Below are 23,890 nucleotides of genomic sequence, written 5' to 3' on the forward strand. Positions count from 1 at the left end.
AAAAAAAAAATCACTGCAGGGCTGGTAAAGGCTCAGAGGTTACAGGCCAGGTTCAGATTCATCCTGTATTACTTTAAACATGTGGAGTAGTCCCTATCCTCAGTGGAGAGACCCAGGCATCTCCAGAGGGCTACTGAGGCAGTAACTCTCAGGTGAGATGAATTTCTCCTGAGATGATTCTCACTCACCACAGGTTTGAAGAGTCGGCTCACAACAAAGCTGATGCTTAGGTGATTGGGGTTAGATAGGATGAATCGAAGCCTCAGCAGCCCGTTCTTGTGACTTGTCTGTCCCCTGCTTCCACTAGCAGGAATTAAGTTTATGGAACAGACTAGTTAAATTGCCTTCTTAGGTGTAGGGATACTTAGGATAGGTTCAGGGTGTTCCCTCTTCAGACCAATTATTCAGTGATAAAATAAATTAAATGATATCTAGACATAAATACAGATATTTCCACCAAGAGAAACAGCTAACTTTCCAGTTCTAACACACGGAGACATATTTCCCTTTCCACCTACCCAAAGACACCATCAGTGTGTGCTTTAGAAACCAAATGGCTGTTTTATTTTACTGCTGTGCATTGGCATCACTGCTTTGGAAGCAGTTAGCTATGGTTTGGAGTTAGTACTTGCTATGAACAAATAACGGAGTAGCTGGACACATACCATGTCCTTGGCATGTGCAGTCTGATATGCATTTTCTTTTAATGCATAGGCCCTTTTGCTCCCTTTTTGTCTTCTACTGTCTCACTATGGCCTGAGTCCATAAAAGCAACCAGTGACCAGTGCCCCTCACGGTTCCCCTTGCAGCACTAAGCCAGGAGGGCCAGGGCTCAGTTAGGGTTAGGGTACTGCTCTGGGGCATGGTTTCCTCAACGTCCCGCATGTTTGCCACAGGAAGCACTGAAAAGGCCAGCACACCTCATCAGTTTCCAGTCCACAGCAGCTGCCCGCTGTGGGTGCTGGCAGATCCCACAGAGAGGATCTCACTGACACACCGGCCCTTCAGCTCTTTCGCAATGGCAGGATGGTCAGAACCGTACCTGCTCTGATCCCTTGAGACTGGATTTAAGTCTCATAAATATATGATCTGCCTCGTAGGTTCATAAAACGAGCCCAGAAATGTGAGCATTTCTGTATCCTTCCGCAGGAAGATGTGTTTTCACAGCACACTTCAGCTTTGGTGGTTCTGCTCCAAAACAGCTATGAAAGATGTTGTCCCACAGAACTGAGCTGTTTTATCTTCCTTCTGTGGAAGGAGGTGCAAGAACACCCAAATGCTGACTGTGATCTAAATGAAACTGTGCTGATGGCTGGACGCTGGCACTCCTTTCCAGTGCAGAACTGAACCAGATTATGTGGCTATTTTCTTTTCTCTATAACCTGATAATTAATTTTCTCTTATAAATTGAGCTAAACTGCTCTTCAAAGAGGTGTATCAGTTTCTGTGAAATCAACCATGATTTTAGAACGTTTTTTAGCAGGACCAAGGTCCCATTTTTCCCAGTAGAACCTGGGGGCCTAATTTACTGAAGATGTACTGAAGTGAAGAATAACTGAAGTAAGCTTAAACTGATTCACTTTTTTTTTTTTTCTACAAAAGTTATTTATCATCTGCATAGATATTGCTTCCTTAAACTCTGCTGCTGGCGTATCACTAATACTTTGTTACTCTGAAACCACCTTTATGCTTGTCAATACTGTCCTAAATACGTCTTCAGATCTTATATTCCCAACAACAACAAAGAAAGAAGCAGAATCTGATTTTTCTCCTTAGAGATCATTAGAATATTTAAATGAATTTAACAGAGGTAGGTCCGCATCCTACTTCACAGAGAGCAATGCCAAGAAGCAACTTGGAAGCAGGACAAAAGAGTGCTGATGTCAGAAAACAGATCTACAGAAGGGTATTCACCCTTCACCAAACAAGATTCCTCAGATCTGCTAAAAGCAAAAGAACGGAGCTGGACAGCTGGACAGCAGTCCAACAAAAACTTTGTAAATGCAAAAATAAGTTAAAAAAAAGAAAGCCTCCCACTGACTTTCAGCAGTCTCTGAGTGACTGCAAGGGAGAGTTTAAACTGTTAGTCACTCACTCCTTTGATGTCAATACAAAACAAATGAGTATAGGACAAGAGTGTGGCATCAAGACGTGGCATCGCTGAAATTATACAGCCTCATTTAGCACATGAACTTCAGAAAATGTCTAATGAATGCCCCTTCCTCAGTACATCTCTTCCACTGCAATATTGCACCACTTCGCGCTTTTTAGCCACTTCTATAAAAAAGCTGAATCTAATAAAAGTTAAATTTTAAAAAAGCTCATTATAAAATTTATCATATAAAAATGCCGGACTCCCTAAGCCATATATACAAAATGTATCAGATTTATGAAAATAACTGGACCCGATTAAATAACAAAACAATTTTATACAAAAAGGTACAAGATTGCATTCAAATTAATACAAATAAAAGTAAAAAAAAAAACTGTCAAAAGGTCTCGTTCATAGAAGATCTGTTTCTTTAAAATGTACAGGTATATAAAACAGTATCAAATTGTCTCATGTTAGCCACCATTTAATGGGAAACACACACTGGTTCAGAGAGATTTCCACATGTCACCGGTGAGCACCATACTTTGCAGACCAGTCAACACGCCCATGGATCGGTTGAGCTGGTGGTGGGAAAGGCATTAACCTTGGTGTGCTTTTTGTAGGTGAATTGAATGATGGCCGTCCCAGATGGGATCTTACTGACTTCAGAGAAGCATAATCTAAGGGACAAAAGAAAATGTCATGAGATAAAGGTTCAGGGAATAGCTGCCGACATTGAACAGCAACTGGATGCAGGTCCAGATCCACATTGCTTCAGCAAATAAGCCTCCTTTTTAAATAGAATTTGCTGATGTGGAACAAAAAATGGATCCAATCCCTAAAACCTTATTAGACAAGGAGTATTTATATCATTGATTTGACAAGCGTGAATTCTGTGCCAGCTTTCACACCAACCTCTAGGTCCCACTGAAATATGCTGTGGATAAAAACATGTATTTCATAAACAAAGTGAAAATAAACCAAATCCTTCTCCATATCAAGTTCTGCAAAGTTACAAACTGTAGCTCCAGTCAGTCAAATATTTACAAATAAAGTAAAGCAAAAGTACATAGTTCAGTGCTGCATACATGCAGCATTACCAGAGTAATGAGCAAGGGACCAAGTGTCCTGGTTTCGTCTGGGGCAGAGTTAACTTTCTTCATAGTAACTAGTGTGAGGCTGTGTTTTGGATTTGTGCTGAGAAGAAGGCTGATCACACACTGATGTTTACAGTTGCTGCCAGGACAGTCAAGGACTTTTCAGCTTCTCTGCTGTGCCAGTGTCTGCAAGGGCAGGAGAAGCTGGGAGGGAGCACAGCCCCAGTTACTAGCCCAGGATTTGACCTTAAGTTTAGGATTGAGACCCAAATTGGCCAATAGTCTATTCCATATCATGTATGTCATGCCCAGTATATAGATGACGATCTGTCTGGAAGTTCTCTCTCTGGGTTGTATCTCTCTGTCTCTCGGACACTTGGGCTCTTATCTCTGCTCTGGGATTGCAGTTTCAGGACTCTCCCTGCTCTGGGATCATTAGCCAGGAACAGGCTGAGCCTTGGTCATTGGGTGGTGACCAGTATCACTGTGTATCACTCATTTGTATATTTCTATATTTGCATATATTGCTATTATTATTATCATTATGATTTTCAATATTATTGTAGTTTAGTCATTAAATAGTTCTTATCTCAACCCTCAAGTCTCTTTTCCCGTTAGCCCTTTAATTCTCTTCTCCATCCCTGGGAGGGGGGAGGGTGAGTGAGAGGCTGCATGGTGTTTGGCTGCCAGCCAGGGTCAAACTACAACACCAAGACAGCTTTGGTACTATACTTACTAGAAGATGGATCCACAACTGGTGCTAACTGAACCCTCTGCCCAGCAGAGCCTACTTCCTTCTTCAGAAATGAAGAGATATAACCACTAGTTACACTGCTTGATCCTAGGGGTCCTGAAAGAAATGGCAAGGAACATATGAGCTCAACACAGTGGATCTCCCATACCTTCAACAGATGACAAAGGTGTACACGGATGGGTCATATTCAAGATCAAGCCTGATCATGGACTGATAGAACTTCACCAAAGACACTAGAAATCTGCAGATCCTACATATACCTGCATTCAGGAGACTGTCAGCATCAGCATGCATTAAAGATGAACAGAAAACAGGTACAAATGATACCCTTAGAAGGGAAATTTCTGCTTCTCCCTGACATCTCAGCTTTTTCAAGGTTTCTCAAAGCTTTCAAAACTTATCATTTCAGTTGGAATTGTTTTGTTTGACTTTCAGCAACTGGGTCCTATGAATATACTCACTCTTGACTTCTATGCAGTCAGTCTGGGGCTCTGGTGCTACACAAAAGTCTTACTGTAGCCAGTAAGAGTGCAACTTAATAAACTGGGACAGATTCATGTTCCAAATTTGGAAAGTCAACTACAAAACTTGTCTCTAGGATGAGAAGGAACAGATCTGACTGACCTGTAGGATAAGCCGTAGAAATTGGAACAAAAATAGTTATAAATAAAACATTCTAGAGTCATAACAGAGATGGACACTAAACAAGTTAGTATGCACAGATCAGATCCATCGCGCACATGGCTATAATATACTACAGCAGGAGAGCAGTGGCAAAGCATATTGTGGGAAATTATGGTAATAAGTAAAAAAGGGAAAAAAAAAATCTAATGACACCCTATGCAGCTACCAAAGCAGCAAAAACTCGTAGAAGAGCCAGGAAGGAGATGTGCTACATATATATAGGTTCTCATGTAGTTGAGCCCTTTACAACATCCTCCCATCTTGAATCTCAAAAGAACAATTTTCTAATTAAAATACGTCCAAAATTTAAAGCTTTTTATTTTTTAAACCAGAGTTTCTAAAGGCCCAAAATGTTTCTTTGGGCCAAGATTCAACAGAAATTTTCTCAGTCAAACGTATGCAAAATAAGTACTGCACTGCAAAACTGTAACATCACATGAAAACCTGAAGCCAAGAAAGATTTAGAGAGGAAATACATAGATACAATCTAGAAACAACATGTTTACGTGTATCTGGTAAAATGTAATGTAAAAATCTACAAATTAATTACTTCAAATCAAATAATAGGGATGAAATACCTGAAATACCAAATGCCCCAAAAACCTGAAGAAGAAAAATTGAAGAGTTTCGCTTTTTGTCGTAATTTTTTAAAGCTACAATTATTTCACTATTTTAAGCAGCTTCAATTGAAAGGTATGATGAAAGATGATAGATTTTATTTGCTTTATTCACATAACGAGAGTGTTGTATATGGCTAGTTCAATTTAGACCAGCTTCCTTATCTATGACAGTCATTTATGCACCAGCTGGGCTAAAACAATTTGGAAACCTGAAAATATGACTTACACAAACTGACAAGGGAAACTGAAGGCAAGATGAATTATTTCAGGCTGAAAAGACCTAAGCTGTCCAACCTTCTATGCATGTGGTACTTCAAACCGGACTTTTGGGGATTCCTTAGAAGAAATTACTATGCTTCAGTTTAAGGTAGTCTCCAAATCCCAGGAACAGTGTTCACAACTGATTTTGACAGAAAGAACAGACGTGGTAGCAAATACCTCCAGAGCTCAAAATGTACTAGAAACATGTGACCCCAAAATACAGCTGTCTGGAATTGCAGAGACATCACCTATTATCTTTTCTCAGGAGTGTTGAGCACAGCTTCTTACCTGAATTCATCCTGTTAATACTTCCTTCCAATCCGGAAGCTTTCCCAGGCAAACCAGAACTGGGCCAGGGATTAGAGGGCACAGACTCTTTGTTTGAAGTGGAGACTATGCTATTCCTTGTGCTTATTCCTATTGCAAAAATGCAAAAATTACCACACTGAAATATGTTGTTACACAGGCTTGTATTCATTCCATCTGATGCACAATCTTAGAGCAGATGTCCAGTTCAGTGAACTTAACCAAAACATTTTCACTCTTAACATGCCTCTGGGTTACTTCCCATCCTCTCATACAGGAATGCTGTGACTAGCCACAGGTCCTAATCCTGCAAAGATAATTGTGTAAGTAGTTCCACTAGCATCAAGGGACAGGATCCTTACATCAAGGCCACAAATATTCTCAAGTCACAGAAGGTGAGCTTTGCTATGGAAATGAAGTCTATGCTTCACATCAAACACAGCATTTTACAGCTTTTAGCCCAACAGTGACAAGATAACCTGAGAGTAAATAATGGCAGATTACATTTCTCACAGTACTGTACTCTTCTTTGGTGTATCTACTGAAACCACTGATTGTGCAGTTTCCAGCAGAGTTCATATATCACATATTGTTTGTATTTAACATACATCCCGTATTTAAGCAGGGTACCTAACACGCAAGGATATGCTCACAATTTATGGTAAAGCAAAAGCAGGCTTGGGATCAGTGTGTTTTACAACCTCCTCTAGTAACACAGCTTTTAGCTACCTAAACCCGACTTAAGTGATCCAATTAGAAAGTAATTGAAATTAATTGTTTAGAAAAAAAGAGTGAGTTTATCATCACGATACCTTCTAGTTTACTTAATTTATTTTGAAGTTTTAGTACTACAAGTAAATGAACAGCTAACACTTCTTATAAACAGAAATTATAAAAGAAATTATATTCAGCTCATTTACAGGCAGACATGCTGTCCCCCTCCTGTACTTCATCCTGCCCCAGTGCTGGTCTCAGTATAAGAGAGGCTACCATGAAGACAGGCATGCAGCTCCTCTCTAGAGACATGGATTTGCATTCTATTTAACTTCAAGCTACAGCAAAGCATGTTCCCACTATCAGTTAGCTTCTGCTGTTCATGGTATTACACACTCCTGAGTTAGAGGCAGGGCACCTTCTTTTCCAGTCCAGAAGACCAGTCTTATCCTTCTTAGGGAAACAGGGAGCAGCTTGGCACATTTTCTAACACACTTCAAAATATAAGAGTATCATCAGGAGGAAGAAGTACCAACAATCCTGTCCCCTTCTTGGAAGCAGGATTTATCTGTGGTGCGAGACTGATAGAATATAGTTTGTATCCTGGCCATCTACATTAGCAAAGCTCTTGCTCTCCTCATTTTCTTTAAGCAGTAGCCCCTCTCCACAAGCTCAAAGGATAAAGCCTAATGTATCAATGACTATTTCATACTGCTGTTGGAATTACAGGAAGAAAAAAGTATTTTTTACTAACCAGGCAGATACCTAGAATGTCTCAAGTAGTGTTGTTTTGCTGCAGAAACTTGCAATGTGGGAGTGTCCTGCCGTGGAAAGCTCACATGAGAAGGTGCACTGCTGCCAGAGCCTACAGCATCTGAAGGCTTCAGGTCCAAAATGCTTTCAAATCTACAACCCAAAAATTGCTACAGTTAGTCCAATTCTTATAGCATATGCTTATCCACAGTTCGTCTTCTCATCCCCATCCCATCTCCAGGAATCATTTCCTCATAACTGTGTTTGCTACAGTATAAACACACAGGGAATATTTTCACCCTGAAGCCATACAAGTGCCCCTGAAAATCAGATTTGTGCTTCTAGTTCCCTTATATATTGCTTTTAAGATTTTTATAAATCACTCATTAAGTTTTTCTCTACTGCATATGATCCATGGAAACTGCATCTTAGAGTCACCCAAAACAGCTTATATGCATAGAATACGTCAAAATGATCCATACATGAAATAGAAAGTATATATTCAAAGACTAACTTGGGAAGGCTTAAGCTAAGCATAATTTTCAGTGGGGTAAAATGAACAAGGAGTTGTACAGAAGGGTGCACTGTCCATCAAAAAAAATGTGTTGCAATTCAAAGGTCAGCATTCAACAAGCAGCCAAGGCAATGCGGGAGAGGGACAAGCTGCATGTCCTCTACCAGCCTAGATATAGGTTTCTAGATCCACAGAAAGCATAAAGAACAACATTATGAAAAAAAGAAGCAAAGCCTAAGGAAATAAGACTAAATAACACATGGACATAAAATAAACCATCTTACCTACAAAGAGATTCATCACTCTGCCTCTTCTTGTTTTTCAAGTCTATCCTCGTGATGGAAGAGCTGAAATCAAGGTCTTCCACATCATCCCAGTCTTCAGAAGTCTTCACTGTTCTAGCAAGATGTCCCCACCTTCGCCTAGTTTTTGGTTTAAGTTCACCATTTATATTCTCGGTCCCAGCAGACGTTTTCTGTTATAAAGATTGAAAAGAAACAAACCCATGCACTTACACCATAAACCAGGTGACAGGAACAAAGAGGACTTTTTTTTTTTTCCACTGTCTCCAAGAGTAATAGTGGTAGTAGAGCTGTAACAACAGAATCCTAATCTTTCATTAAGCATTCTAAGAACACAGTCTGTAGCCTGTAGACATTACTACATATCTTCTGCATTTCATCCTGTAATAAAGTATCTTGCACTGCCAGAATAATACATTTCTTAGGTTTCAATTCAAATTCTATTTATATTTCACTATACACCTCCTGAACAATTAGCTCACACTCAATTTTTATTTCTTGATCCACCTTGGGAGTACAAAACTGCATGCATGTTCATGTTTCCACAGGCCCCTGGCTAGACATTTATAAAATGTATTTTTCTTGCCGGACAGCATAAGAACAAATTTGTGTCTCTTCACCCATTTAAGCTCATCAGCACATTTCAACCTTGTGTGATTCTGTGTACAGCCAGTACAGACCCTACCTAGGACCCATCTCTTAGCAGCAGCATTCGTACTGTCTGCTCTTGTCATCGATGAACCCAGTCTCCTTGTATAATCAACAGAAAGAACAGGTTCTTATGCTGAAAGAAGAATCTGTTGTTTCCCATGGCCAGTATAGAAGCCCAAAGGGACTATTATTCTCAGTCACATAAATTGGATGCCTTAAATGGATGAAGGCAATAGCCCTCCCCCCCCTCATTTCAATATTATTTAGCTTAATACTTTTCTCTCTGCCATCAATCCCATTAACATTCTGACCACTGTATGTCCTTTTTACTTGTATGAAATCACAGTGCCATCCTTTAAGTGGCGCTTTACAACAAAAGGAAGCATAAAATGGCTTTGAAATTATAAATAGACTTGCTTATTTTATAGCAATTGGATTTAGAGTCCAACAGAGTAACTACCAGTTTCTAGCAGAAAGTTACAACTGTTCTTTATTCCCATTTCCTGTCCTTTTGGTAAAGTATAAGACCCTTGAAAGAGAACAAGAAAAAGAAAAACAATTAAGGAAAAATCAGGCATTATATCAGGAAGCGTATCTTATGCTAGATGGATCTTTACCTGCTGAGGAACCTTATTGTGAATTGCAGGCAGAAGAACCTGGTTAGATTTGTCCTCCTGTAAGTAGTTACTGTGCTCAGCCCCAGAGCTGTCTGTCTTATATGGGTACACCAAGTGCTGAGAAGACTGGCTTTGTTGAAAAGGCCTTGATGAAATGCGGGTGTGAGGTTTCAGAGGGGGCTGTGCAGGAGGGACAGGCTTAATACGCAGAGACGATTTATTATGCAGTTCCTTTTGTTTTCCCAGTTCCTGAATTCCCAGGGCATGCCCAACCTGGAAGTACGGATATCGAAGTGCCTAAAACATAATGAAGATATTAGGACCCAACTTAGGAAACCAAAGTTTTTAAACTTACTCTAGCCCGATGTGACAGTACAAACTTAATTTCCATTCTTCTGGAGTGGGACACAGCAGAAGACCCATCTCTCAACACTAGATTCTAGTGAGCACAATCCACTTCAGAATAATGCTCCAACAGTAAAAAAGTTTCAGGAGATACCAAGTTATCAAAACCTCTGTGAACTTACACAAAAGGAAAAGGTTCTGCAGAAGGAAGACACTTAACCAGGTACATATGTCATCTAGAGGCATGTTTCATTATGTGCTGTCGCTTCACATGGCTGTGCATGCGCATATGCCAGCACACGTACACCTGTCATCAGATTCAGCCACCAAAACTGGAATGACCTCAGACACATTCCATCTCTTCCATTCTCCAGTTCTAAGACTGAATCGAGTGAAATAAATATAACCCTTATGAAAACTAGCCTCTCTCTTTTTTGGAAGATGTGTTGGTAAAAATATCTTTATCCTGCCTTCCAAGTAATGAAGGAGTTGTCAGTAAATGCAGTTCACCTCTGCCCATCTTGCTGTTTCAGGTATACGCACTGCCCCTTCCCAAAGACCTCTCACAGCTAAAAAGCTTCTAAAAGCTCAGATTCCTCATATTTGTACCTTACTTACTGTAAAACATTTGCTAATGGCTCTTACTACCAAGTTATAGCCAGTGTTTTTTCATTACCCTTGAGAATTCTTCCTCTACTGTACTTTTTAACTGCTTTAATTAGCTTTAAGTCTTTTTATTATAATTTGTACTGAAGGTCTAATATAATCACAAAGGTCCAGCTATGGTCCTATTGAAGTCAAATCAGATTTGAATCTGGAGTCCCATTGTTTTCCAAAAGGTGCCCCGCTCGCTTCGTTAGTTGGGTACTACCACTACAGTACTGATATCCAAAATCAGTGGCTACTGCCAACATCAACTGGACCATGTTACATGCACTACTGATGAACTGGGAATTTGCACAGAAAGAAGATGGATTGAGGCTCTTTTCAGTGGTGCCCAGTGACAAGACCAGAGGCAATGGGCACAAACTGAATCACAGGAGGTTCCCTCTGAACATCAGGAAACACTTTTTCCCTGTGAGGGTGACTGAGCGCTGGCACGTGTTGCCTTGGGCAGTGGGGCTGGACCAGATGACCTCCAAGGCCCCTTCCAACTGTAACCATTCTGTGATTCTGTGCCACACACCAACAGCAATGAAAAGAACAGCACCACAGCCTTCAGCTGTACATCCTGCTTTCACTCTGCTGCTATTCACAGTGACTGGATTATACTTAATTCAGGTGTAGCTATACACACTGCAGTCATGTATTTGATCATTGAGCACACACTCCCTGCAGTTGGATGTCACATGCACAAGATTCATTATTCTCTTTTAATTACTCCCCTTTGTCTCACAAATTGTTCTCGGTTTCTGCTCCTCTCCCTTCTAAGAACGGCACCCCGGACCAACTGTTAAGTGACTGTAAAAGGTGTCTTGCAGTGAAAGGAAGCATCATACGCAGATGTGTGAAAAAGAAAACAAAACCAAACCTGGCTAGCTGTTGGCCGCTTTTTGGGGTCCCACTGCAGCATATCTCTCATGAGCTGCACCGCTTCACTGCTAGCGTTAGGTATGAGGGTTTTTAGGTTGTTAGGTACACACTGAGGCCAACGAAAATTCATGGAGGCTGAAAGTTGGTAGCCTTCAGGCCAGTCGTTCTAGAAGAATGAGATTTCCAACCACAAAGAAAGTTCAGCTGTAAAGTATCATAGTGCCTAATACACTAGCAGATATTCTCTTATCAGTAATGGATTGTGTCCAGCTTACTCTAGACTGTTTTAAAGATTTCACTAGAAATTTTCACCTCTAACCTCCGGTGAGAGGTAAACCTCACTTTACATCTGACCAAGTCAAACGCACAAATGGAATCAGGAGATAGGAGTCTTGCCATGATTCCAATTTCTAGCCTCTTAAGCCATAAGTTTATACGCAACATGCAAGAGAAAGTGAAACTTGGGCCTAATCACAGGCTAATGACTTTGCTGTTCAGGGGTCTATTTCTCCTTCGCTAAATGTCAGGTTTTATAACATAACTACATAATGCTTATTTCACAGAAAATAAATTTTAATTTACTTTACTATATCTGAGATCAATGCCATACAACAGCAGTAAGTGTGAAAATTGATTATTTTTATGCTTACTGCTATTGTGCCATTCTGTATTGTACACCACCTCTGGTACTATTGCAGTGTGGAATATCACTGTAGCTACCTTCTTTGGTGTCCCCAAGACTTGGCAGATTTTGAATATAGTATCAATTTCACTGGCGCCTGGGAAGAGAGGCCTCAGTGTGTAAACTTCTGCCATTATACAACCAACAGCCCAAATATCTATTGGAGAACTATAGCTGGTGGATCTCAGAAGGACTTCAGGAGCCCTGTACCTATAAGAGAGGGGGAAAAAAAACAACAAACAAATCCCAACAATCAACATAATTCAGACAGAAACATGAAACAACTCAGCTCTTCATTCTCTGCTGTTAAGAGCAAACAACCCTTAAAGAGCTTTTATCCTCTTTCACTCTACAGATGAGGCTTCATTTTTTTTTTTTTCTAGAATGAAGAATTAAAACTTACATAAGCTCTCGTAAGCTCTTTCATGCCTTCCAGACATGCAGCAATCCCAGCATGTCCCACCTGCCTTATCAGGACCCCTCTTAGTTCCTGCACTGCTGCCATCTGTAAACTGTCTTGCATTAACTGAAGCTTTTCAAATTATGCCAAGCTTAAATAAAAGTTTCAAAAAGAAGAGGCATCAAAAGTGGTACTACCTTCAGCACAAATTTAATACTTCTTTAAAGGCTTGACTGTAAGTTTCACACAATGTAGGTAAACAATAGGACTTACCATCTTGTGGATACATAATCAGTGTAAGGAGGTCTAGATCGGATTTCTCGAGCTAAACCAAAGTCTGCTATTTTCACAAGTTCTGGTCCCATGCAAAGAAGGTTTTCGGGTTTCAAGTCTCTGTGAAAGAACCCTAAAATTCAAATGAAATATCAATGTGCATTGCAACGACACGCCCAGCTGTAGCCTTATTTTCCACCTTTTCAAAGTCTTATGTGATCAACAGAGCTGGTCAGAATAATGGCTGTTCAGTAAGACAGTGAAGAACAGTACACACAAGTTGACTTATCTTGTAACAGTTCAGAGCATTCAGCTCCCTGTCAAGTGACACTTCTTTAACATAGAAGACTTTACACCATTTTAATGTTAGTTTCATTCTAACTGTGTTGGAAACGGTGCAATGAAGACATAAAAAAATTACTTCAAAAGTTCCTTTAAACAGAATACAAATTAAAACAAGGTGATTTTTTTTTTGCACTTTGAAGTTTCTTTTTAAATCTGAGAACATAATCATCTGCAAGCACTCAGTTACTCATCATCCTAACAGACAGAGAATCTCAGCGTATTCAGCAATGAGCATTTGGCAAGAGCTATCTCAATACAAATTAGAAAAGAGGGCTAGAACATTACTTACTACTGTCTCTGAAATTGGCTTCCACTTGTAGTCTGGAAAACTTGTCCCTATGCTTCTTTCTTGTGGGCATCTGAGACCACTGTTTCCTATGTACAGCCCCCTCTGGAGTACCTTACTAGATACCTATGACTTCCTTTTCAGAGACCTTCCAACATACCTAACTTTTTCCATGCCCTTGAATATGCTCCCACACATTCACATAGGATGTGTCTACATTGTCCATTATATTAACTTTTGTTTGCTAAATTAATGCATGGCAGCATTGAAGACATAGTGCTGTAGATTTTTACCAACCAGCAGGTTATGTCCTTCCTACACCTTGAACTACTGTCTCTTTATGGATGGTATCAGACGGAACAATCAAGATTGCTTTTAGCGTTTGTTACAATCACTTCTGTATTTTGCTGCACAGACATGCAATGCAAACTTGCAAAAAGAGCAAACGATTGTGTATTCAAACATGAAAAGACGCTCAGAGTTTGGAAGGACAAAACACATGACAATTTTACTTGACAAGCGTTTCTATACCATACAGAGCAGAACAGAGAAATAAAGAGATGGAAAAAAAGTTCATGTAATTTTTCTGAAACTGTTGCAGGGACAATCCTGGGACACACAGTCTTATACTGAGAGCCATAAGACCATCAAGACCATCCTGTCAGGCTTGCCGTGGATTTCCAGATCTTTCTAACTACAGATTTGCAACACCTTGGCAGAAATATCAGCCTAGTGTGTAGCAAGACAGTTTTGACACAGAACTGTTCATTTTTTACAGCTATAGTATGTTAAATAGCAGTAAAAGGTATTGTGAAAGCTTGACAATTTTTTTTAAAAAGGTGGCTTAAATTTTTGCAAACAAATCATGTTATTCTTCTGGTTTTAAATATTTTGTATCTCACTGGAACAGACTGAAATTTCTAGTTCAGTTTCAGAGATGTATCCAAGCCCACCAGAATACAGAATAAAGCCACAGCTTCAAAATGTTTTGCAAAACAAAGTTAAAATGTATTCAAGTGAACTGAAACACGGGTCCTACAAGCCCTTCACTTCCAAGACTTTGGCCACCGACATTAGTTCTCTTCTGATAACCCTGAGAGCTGACCAGCAACATACACTACAGTGTATTTAGCAGGCAGAACTGCAGAGGGCAGCAAAACATGGCGAGGAAGTTATCATTAAAATAAGTAATTTTTTTATTAGTTAAGTGGGCCTTGTTACTAGCGGCTGGTATATCAGCTTTAGCTTTTGCCATTATTGTAGAAATTAGTTGGAAGGCCCTGAAATGAAAGCAGTTCATCACTCAGACTTCATTACTTTAAGTGTCTCTTAGGGAGAATGTACATTTTATTCAGGTATCTGTGTGTACTTCGAGAAAAGAGTAATTTCTCCTTTATTCTCAGTCTCAGGGGACCTTTAAATCTATGAAGAAATGTGCCCGTTAACATTAGATGTGTTTTAGAAAGTTGCCAGCTGCCTGTTTGAGAAAGTAGAAATCTACAGAAAAGGAACTGAACAAAACTTCCAGACTAAAATATCAGGAAACTATAAAATATGGATATTTTCTGTGCATACAGTGTCATTCTTTCGATCACTCCCTTTAGTAAAGTTAGTAATGTAATTGTTAGTGCAGTCATCAAAAAACTTACACAGATGCTATCCTGCTCTAATTAAAAAAGTTTACAGCTAAAACACAACCTTACCATGCTTATGGATAAACGCAAGCCCTTGCAGGATTTGATACATAATATTCCTAACTGTAGACTCAGGAAACAGTTTGTTTCTGTGGGATAAACGAAAAGGGAAGAAATAAATATTAAGTTCACACATGCTATCTAATGACCCAAAGATAAAAGGTAACAATGACAATAAAACTGCTAGATATATTTTAAGCATTGTCATGTAGTTTACTTCTCCAATAAAATCTACACAGTAGTTGCAGAACTGCCATATTACTTTATACTAAAGACTATGTGACAGTTAAGACTATGTAGGGTGGTGAATAAAAAAAAGGGAAAAAGGAAAAAAAAAATTGGCTGAACTGAACAAAAAATTAACATGTAAAGGTCATCAGGCATGCTCCTCAAGACAGCAAGCATTCAAGTTAATTTACTGCTTTTCAAGCAGTTTCTTCTTGGCTTCTCTTCTAAAGCACTTAAAAGCCATACTTTTGACTTTACCTTGTTATTATCTAACTTCTTTGTCTACTGCTATCTGAAAAAAAAAAACAGTTTCATCTGCTACCACTGAAAACAAGAGGTTCTTCTCCTCATAATATTCAGATGAGAAAATCTGCCATGGCAGGCAGTTTAATGACAGCCTCTCTTACCAAGAGATGATTCTGACCAAACATCTCTGTACCAGCTGCCTCTGTGCATGCCAAAACACAGCAGAGATAGGCTGGAGTGGAAATCCATGACCATGATCTATTCAGAAACAGCCTAACAGTGAATGAAGAAGATGGCCTGGGCCTCATTCAAATTCCTGAGCTTGATTCCTCTCAAAAAACCTGACCATCACATATTTCAGAAGTGACATAGCTACCAGAGTCAGCTTTTATATGAAAAGCTTGTTTGTTTTTTAAATTACAGCACAAAGAGAGCCATATATCCTCTACAGTCCCTTGCAGCAAGACTGTCAATTTTAACAAAGACTGAAGCAAATAAATCACATCACAGGTTTGATTTATACATCTAACCAGTCCAAGGCCTAGCTAAACCATACAGACTATGATGTGTAGCACACTTTTACAGACATCTAGCTTTGTTTTCATAAGGAGGTAGGATATATCAAGCATTTCTAAGAAATTTCTAAAGATAACTGGTTTGTATGTCATGCACTTGAACAATTTTCTCAAGGTTCATGTAATTAAAAATCAGCATCCATATACGTGCACAATTTAGTTGAAGTTGTTCTATGCTTGTGTATGCATAGTTAAGTATTTTTATGCTTAAAAAGGTATTTTATGCAGCATTCAAAGAGATATACTGTAACAATAACCTTACTTTGTCAAATGAAGTAAGACTACTGTCATCTCCCAGGCTCATTCTATGGTCCGTAGAGAGAAAATGGCCTCTGCAGAGAACAGTTCAAAGCAGGAAGCTATTTGCCCCAAATTATCCTCTGGAGGATGCTATCATGGTCCAAAGGCTAAAATTAAGACTTTATTAATGCTCCAGCAAATACAAAAAAACTAGATTTTACTGAGAATGCTGACAATGAAAATACAGTCTTTGGACATGTCCGTTCAACTTGTAAGGAAAAAAAAATCCTAGACCCAACTCAGAATTTGAACCCTCATGATTACCGTTTCAACCACTTCTTATTTATTAATTTGAATAAGCCATAGCAGAAGAGGTGGTGATACCACCCTCTAATAGAAAAAGCATTGCTGGTTGGAGTAGTTACCTAGAAATCGAAAGTTCTAGGTTCAATGCCTACTCAGTGTGAGGGCTGTTAGAAGTCCACAGTTCCTAACTCTCAGAGGAGTGCCCTACTTAAGTGTTAGGCTAATCTGGGAAGACACACTGGAAACTCTCACTAAACTGGTATATGTTCAAAGGTGACAGAGCTCCTACTGCAGCATACATCATTAAGTCATAGTGATCCAAGCCTAAACAAATGACCCTAAGTCATCTGAAAAGTAACAGGGATGTTAAAAGCACATTATGCAAGTTATTAATTTATGTCAGGAATGGGTGATGCTGTTACATACCTTTCTTTCATTAACTGATAAAGATTTTCCTTCATGTATTCAAACACAAAATACAGATTATCATTTTCCCTGATGACTTCTTTCAGCTTTACTACATTGGCATGGTTTAATTTCTTCAAAGACTAGAAACAGAAAATACAAGCAGGATTTTACAAGGGTCCTACTCTAACGATAAAAAAATAATAATAAATAAAGAAATATTTCACTGATTCAGAAGACTTGGCTTCAAGAATTCTTCAATATTGTAAATAACCAGACAGCTATGAGAACAAACACCAGATCTCTAAGTATTACCAGATACATATACGGTATACGTATCAATTAATGTGCTGGTCATTCAAAAGCCAGCTATCTGGCCTCACAGTAGGCACCAAAACAACTGCATTTTCTCTATAAGTAACTTCCTACTGGTGGAATTCACACTCTTCCTGTACTTGCACTGGCAATAGTCAGGTTAGACTCAGGACTAAATATAACCCTGGAAATTCTTCCTTCGTATTGTGAATTAACCCTGGTGGGCAGATGAGCTCACCCATCCCCTCATCCCCTGCAGTGGGATGGGGGAGAGAATCAGAAAGGCAGAAAGTGAGAAAAGTAATGGGTTGAGACAAAGACAGTTTAACAGGTAAAGCAAAAGCTGCACGTGCAAGCAAAGCAAAGTAAGGAATTCATTCACTGCTTCCCACCAGCAGGCAGGTGTTCAGCCACCTCCTGGAAAGCAGAGCTCCATCACACACAAAGGTTACTTGGGAAGACAAACACCGTCACTCAGAACGTCCTCCCTTTCCTCCTCCTTCCCTCAGCTTTTACTGCTGAGCACAACGTCACATGGTATGGAATATCTCTTTGGTCAGCTGGGGTCAGCTGTCCTGGCTGTGTCCCCTCCCAGCTTCTTGCCCAGCCTCAGCCTACTCGCTGGCGGAGAAAAGTGAGACACAGAGGAGGCTTGAGGCTGTGTAAGGACTGCTCAGCAATAACTGAAACACCCCTGTGTGACCAACACTGTTTCAGTCACAAATCCAAACCACTGACCCGTACAAGCCTCTATGAAGAAGATTAACTGTCCCAGCCAAAACCAGCATACTTGGGTCTTCATGCGCCTTTCTTTTTACATTTTCTGTGTATTCTACATTCATTCTTGCTGTAGCAACACAGTACCAACCTGTGGCAGCATAAGAAAAGTGATCTAGGTTTTCTGCATGTTTGCAACAGTGATAACAAGGACTAGAAGTTAAGGGAGGTCCTTAAAACATACCCCATAAGCTCTACTGACGTCAGAACCTCATGCTAAATGTCCATCCCCAAGCCAACTATCCAGAAACAAGTGCATGGACAAAGGTTACTGCTGAGCAAAAGGCACATGTTCTCAAGCTCTGAAAAACAAACACCCATCAGCTGCAGGTTTTGTGACAGGAAAGCTCTCTCACTCACTCACCATCCACTGCAAGGAGGAAGCAGCTCTCTACAACCAAATTATTTTTTTAAGACTACAGAATTTTAGTAAGAGTTTTTCGAAGACTACAGACACCTCATTCAAATGCAGAGCTAGGAAAGAGAACTGTAATGCCATATGCCACAGCTCATGCTGGGGGGAGATTTTGACAAAAGGGGTGGAAAGAATTTGATGTTACCCCAAAATGTGACAGGGTTCATCTAATTTGAAGCCAACTATTGAATGAAACAAGTACCTTAACCTCTCGAAGGTTCATACATTCCTCCCAGGAATAAAACTTTCTCTTCATTCTACAATAGTAGAGGGAAAAAACTATTAAAACAAGGTCAACATCAGCTGGTCTTTAAACCCATGAGTCTCATTACATCTCAACAACTCAGTTCTTCCACTGAAATATAAGGTGTTACCTCCTTTGTCAAAAAACTTTACATCTCTAGACAAGGTACACTCTAATAGAATTTAAAAGCATTACTATTATACAGGATTGCCTTTTTTTCATATATATATATATCTCGTTGCAAAAATTTCAGAGCCTTCAACAAGTAAGGGCATGCCGTTTTTCTTTCCAGTATACGATGTGGTGGAATAGAACCTAATCGTAAAAAGAGCGAGGGTTACAACAAACAACTCAGACTAAGTTTTGAAACAAATCTAATGAAGACCAAATTAAATCACTTCACTGGATCTCCAATTTCATCATATACTTCTTGCTCCTCTTCTCTGTATTTTGATTTCTCTGTAATTCCAATACCTTTCCCCTCTAAGTTGCATTTCTTAATTTTTCAGTCTCCACTGTGCCCCATGCTTCTCTCTCCCTTGCGAGTTGCATCTATCATGCCAACTGCTTTTCAAATTCTGCCATTCCTTCCAAGCTTATAAGCAACGCTGCTCTAACAAGAACAAACTGCATGGCAGATCTGTTTTCTCCTAAGCCAGAATACAACTCTGAACATAGTACTTGTGTGTAACTTATGGTCCTATTTGTCCATACACATTTTGATTATGACTCAGTTCTTTCACATATATGCTTTAGGACCTACAGCACAAAGGCTCACATCTATGCACACACAGAGAAGAGCACAGATTAAATTTACAAAAATACCCAACTGCTTAGAGTCTGGACTTCAGAGGGAGTCAAGCGCCCTTTGAAGATCTCAGTCTTTGTCAGACTTCAATAAAAATTCAGTATTAGTTATTACTGTAGTAAGTTTCCAGTTTGAAACCAGCTCTTATATTTAGAGTAGTTTAAGAAGTACAAGCCCTTAATTTTGTGAAGGGGTCTGGATTTTGTTTGTTTGTTTAAGCAGTGTTTTTGCATTTACTGTCTCATGCATTCAGCCACCAAGCAAGTTCTGTTCTTAATAATGGATTGGCATTAACACATAAGCTAAGAGAGTAGCATCTTTTGGTTTGTTCTGAAATTTCTGAGTTTCCACCATGTTGCAAAATGAAAATTAAAGGTGTCTCTGGCAAGGCTTGATACAGGAAAAATAACCTCAGCAGAGAGGACTTAGAAAGTTGCTAAAGCCAGCTATTGACTGTTCATACAAAACAGCATTGTACTGAATGCTCTTTGACAAGTATGTCCCTGGGTCACAGTCTGTATTTCAGGAAGGTGCCTGCAATGCTTTACATCTGCCTCTTACCACAACTAGGACAAATAAGCCACATACAAACTGAGGTCACTGCTGAAGCAGCAGAGAAAATCAAGTGGATTTCCCAAGGTATTTTAAGAAAATCTCAAGCTGATAAAACCAATATGTAAGAGCATATAAAGATACAGATAATGGACAACGAGATCCATTGTGTTAATTATCACTGCAGTATTAACATTACACTGGAAATTAGACCATGAAATTTATGCTCCATGTAGGCAGCAGGGAAGGGGCTGCAGATTCCAAACCAGCACTACAGAATACTTTAAATAATATACAAAATACATGTTTGCATGCTGTAGCACTGTTACAATAAGTCTACATATCTCACTCTCTTTACCTCCTGTTGGGGCTTTGGAGGATACAAGGAACTTGAGCTTTGTATGCTGCCCCAAAACAACTCCAAACACAAATGCTGCATGGAATGTGAAGTACTCAAACCAGCATGACCAAGTGATAGGGACCATAGAATGGAAAAACCCGGACCATCCACTCTTAAGTAACAAATGAAAATACTTACTTCTTAATGGCTATTAGTTCTCCAGATTCAATACTTCTGCCTAGAAGGACAGAGCCGTAGGTCCCATCACCAAGCTGTCTGATAGTTGTGTACCTATTCATGATGAGGATACTTTAGCTGCAAGCGCATTTCAGTCCTTAGCGTTTCTTGTGTTTCTCGTATTTCTCCTCCGAGTGTAACCAGTTCTTTCTGTGGCAGCATAAATACAGAGCACTCAGGACAGTGTGAACAGTTGCAGGAATCATGTTTTCAAGACTTAGCCTTTGGTCTGAAAGCACAGAACACAATCTGTTTGATTTCTGTACCCTTCCAAGATTGCTTGTTCGCAGATACCATTCTCCTCCAAGAAATATTCCTTGTAAGCTATACACAAACACTTGTCTTGATCTCTCACCACAAAGGGCCAGCCTGTATCTGGACGTAACCAAGTATGTCCCCCAAATTCACTCTTATTTTAAAGCCAGAGGCACTTTACAGCAAGCTCGCAGGCAACCCTAATGGAGAAACTATTACTGAAAGCAGAGGATAAAGTCTCATAGCTCGGAGAAAATAGTTTGCTATGAGAAAAATGAAGCATTATAGTAAGATAGGAGGGAATCTGTTCTAGCCAAATTATCAGCCATGTAAGTCACAATCTCACAAGCAGTACTGTCATCAGTTTAAACAAACCAATTTCCTGACTTTCCATAAGCTCCTATGCTAGAGATATAGCCCTTATTCCAGAGGAAGAATATTATATTCATGTCAGACAAGACCAAACGTATTTCACTACAGTGGCCCTAAGCATGAATCAGTCTCTGGAAACAGTGGCTACTTCAGATTATCTGACCTTTCGTCCTGACACTGCATGAACAACAGAATGCTAGATAATAAAGCAAGAAAGTTCTTATTTCCTCATTTAAGCTAATTGTTGCTAGTATTTCCTGCACTTTAGTTTAGAACAAATGTGATCTATTCTATGTAAATTAACCACACATTTTTAATAAAACAGCATTCCGCTGCAATGAGGGCTCGGGCCCAGCATTCCGTTTTTCTCCAGCTCCAAGAGGACAGCAATGTTCACGGCTGGTGACTTTTGCCTTCCGCAACCTGCATTTAAACTACACTTCCACTATTTTTTTTTTTGTATCAGCCTTAAATCTCTCCTCCATCTCGCCTTATTTCACAAAGACAAATTCCGATTTTAAAGTAATGGGATTATGTTGCTCTAACTCTGAACTGCTCAATGTAGAGCCACAATCCTGCAGATGCAAGATGTTATGCCCTTTGTTTTCAGTCTTGTAAGCCTATTAGCTCCACTAATACTCATACAGGAATAAACAAACAAAAATTAGGAAATATTATGTTAATACACCTTTTGACAATTTTACGCATCACGTATGAAAAAGAAATAGCACGCCTCTAACTATCTTAAATACTGGGTGGTGTCTCGGGCAGGAGGAATTGCCCTCTGAGCAGTACCCATTTCCTTCCACACACTACTACAGCACCTTGCATTAGAGACCCAATACCACATTTCGTACTACTTGCCAAGGAACAGAGAGCCTGTCCAAAAGAATGGCACTTTGGAGTACCAGGCTGTGTACCTACCTAGCATAAAGCTATGTTCAGGCAGTGTTCTGCGTCCACGTTAAAAAGCTTTGGTTACTCCAGCTGGTCAATGACTGGGTGGCAACTCAGAAACCTCAGCTCTGAGGCCTTTATTCAGATCCTTGGCGAAAATTTCAAACAATGACAAAGCCTTGTGCGGTCTCCTAGACTGAAAATGTAGTATTTATAAAAATTTCAAACAATGACAAAGCCTTGCGTGGTCTCCTAGACTGAAAATGTAGTATTTATAGTATCCAAACAAATATTTTTATACAGTAACTTCAAATCGAAACAGATGGGACTTGTGGCTTTTTCAGCACATACTCCCCTAATGACAGAGTCCTGAAATTGTGGGACAGACAGCATAGCTAACAATCCCTGGATCATTATGCTGCCTCTGGTTTACCATTCGCATATCCCCTTCCAAGGGACTGTGACTGCACACAGTCAGGAGCATCCACCTCAAGATGGAGGAGCATCTTTGCCTCATGTCTGAGAATCACAGCAAACTAGAAGATGCGTAACACTGCTAGCACATGACATCGCTAGTAATAATCACCAATGGCCATCACAGATAGATTGTTTGTTGGATGGCTCTTGAACAGATGAAGTGGTGAATGGAAATGCCTATTCCTTACTGGGGATACTAATTTAAGCCCTTCGCCTTTCCACCACCACCAATTTTCATAAAATTTGTAAGAAATTATCTTTGCGATTCCAGCTCTGCTTCTGAATGTAACCAAAACAGACAAATAAACAGTCAGAAAATAAAGATTTCAGTGAGGAATGCATGTTAAAGAACATGCCAGGATGCACAGAGGTTAACATGGCTCCTGTGGAAGCACAAATCCACATGTATTAAAAAAACACTGAACAAAACCTAAATAAAGTCTTCTTTGGTTCATTAAATCTGTACCATTTCTCATTAACTGTGAAGTTGTTTTTAAAAATCTATTTCACCTTGCAAGATCTATGTTCTGTCCTTACCACCTTCTGCTGTCTCTCACCTTCAGCTATGGGAATAAGCTAAACCCGAGGCTGGAGGCTGTTTCACCTAAGTGGAGTCCCACTAAAATCACTGAAAAGAGCACGAGTCTTTGAGAAGCAGTTTGCAGAGCTACAACATGTATAATCCAGTCGAGATTCTAGCCTAGAACTACAATCTAGGCAAATTCACATCGTTAGAGTACATAAATACAAACTGAAAAACTGTCTTGGAGTAAAAGAGTGTGTTGACACTAAACAGAAAAAAAGCAAAAGCCTTATGTTCACCGTAACACCGTGTTCAGGCTCTACCTCACCGACAGACCTTTTTTTTCCACAGGAATCAACCAGCAAAGCCCCTTAGAGGCAAGACTAATGTATCAAGACTACTTTCTGACTCTAACTCAAACTTACTATTTCGCTTATGTGCGCCTTAAATAACCATCCTCTCCCGCCTGAGGGGCTGCAGCGCCGAGAACTGAAAGTGAAACTGGCTCCCCCCCAGCCACAGCTGAGCCACGCCAACAGCAACTCGTTCCGTGCTTTGCCGATAGCCCCACGGTGTTCCGAGCAGGATGCCCAGAGCAACGCGTGGGTTAAAGCCGCGGGTTTAAACCGCCCTCGCCCCGGCAGCCGCTGCTCACGCCTGTTGGGGAGGGCCGGGACAGTGGTGCCCCCCCGCTGACAGCCGGGGCAGGCGCCGCGGGCGGGAGGAATCGTCCCTGGGCGGCAGGAGGAGCCGGG

General features: G+C 40.0%; 1 protein-coding gene across 1 annotated transcript; it reads right to left on the reverse strand.

Moving 5' to 3' along the window:
* Positions 1-2,617: 2,617 nt before the first annotated feature.
* ICK (intestinal cell (MAK-like) kinase) lies at positions 2,618-20,840 on the reverse strand. The gene is made up of 13 exons (XM_010077151.1): positions 20,573-20,840; positions 18,633-18,687; positions 16,945-17,066; positions 14,933-15,012; positions 12,599-12,731; positions 11,964-12,135; positions 11,242-11,409; positions 9,366-9,662; positions 8,080-8,270; positions 7,283-7,434; positions 5,797-5,925; positions 3,926-4,039; positions 2,618-2,772 (listed from the first exon to the last, which is right to left on the reverse strand). The coding sequence occupies exons 1-13, from the start codon at positions 20,671-20,673 to the stop codon at positions 2,618-2,620; spliced, it is 1,869 nt and encodes a 622-aa protein (XP_010075453.1). The 5' UTR covers positions 20,674-20,840.
* Positions 20,841-23,890: the final 3,050 nt, after the last annotated feature.

This window comes from Pterocles gutturalis, unplaced genomic scaffold (assembly GCF_000699245.1).
Source record: "Pterocles gutturalis isolate BGI_N339 unplaced genomic scaffold, ASM69924v1 scaffold24263, whole genome shotgun sequence".
NCBI classification, from domain to species: domain Eukaryota; kingdom Metazoa; phylum Chordata; class Aves; order Pterocliformes; family Pteroclidae; genus Pterocles; species Pterocles gutturalis.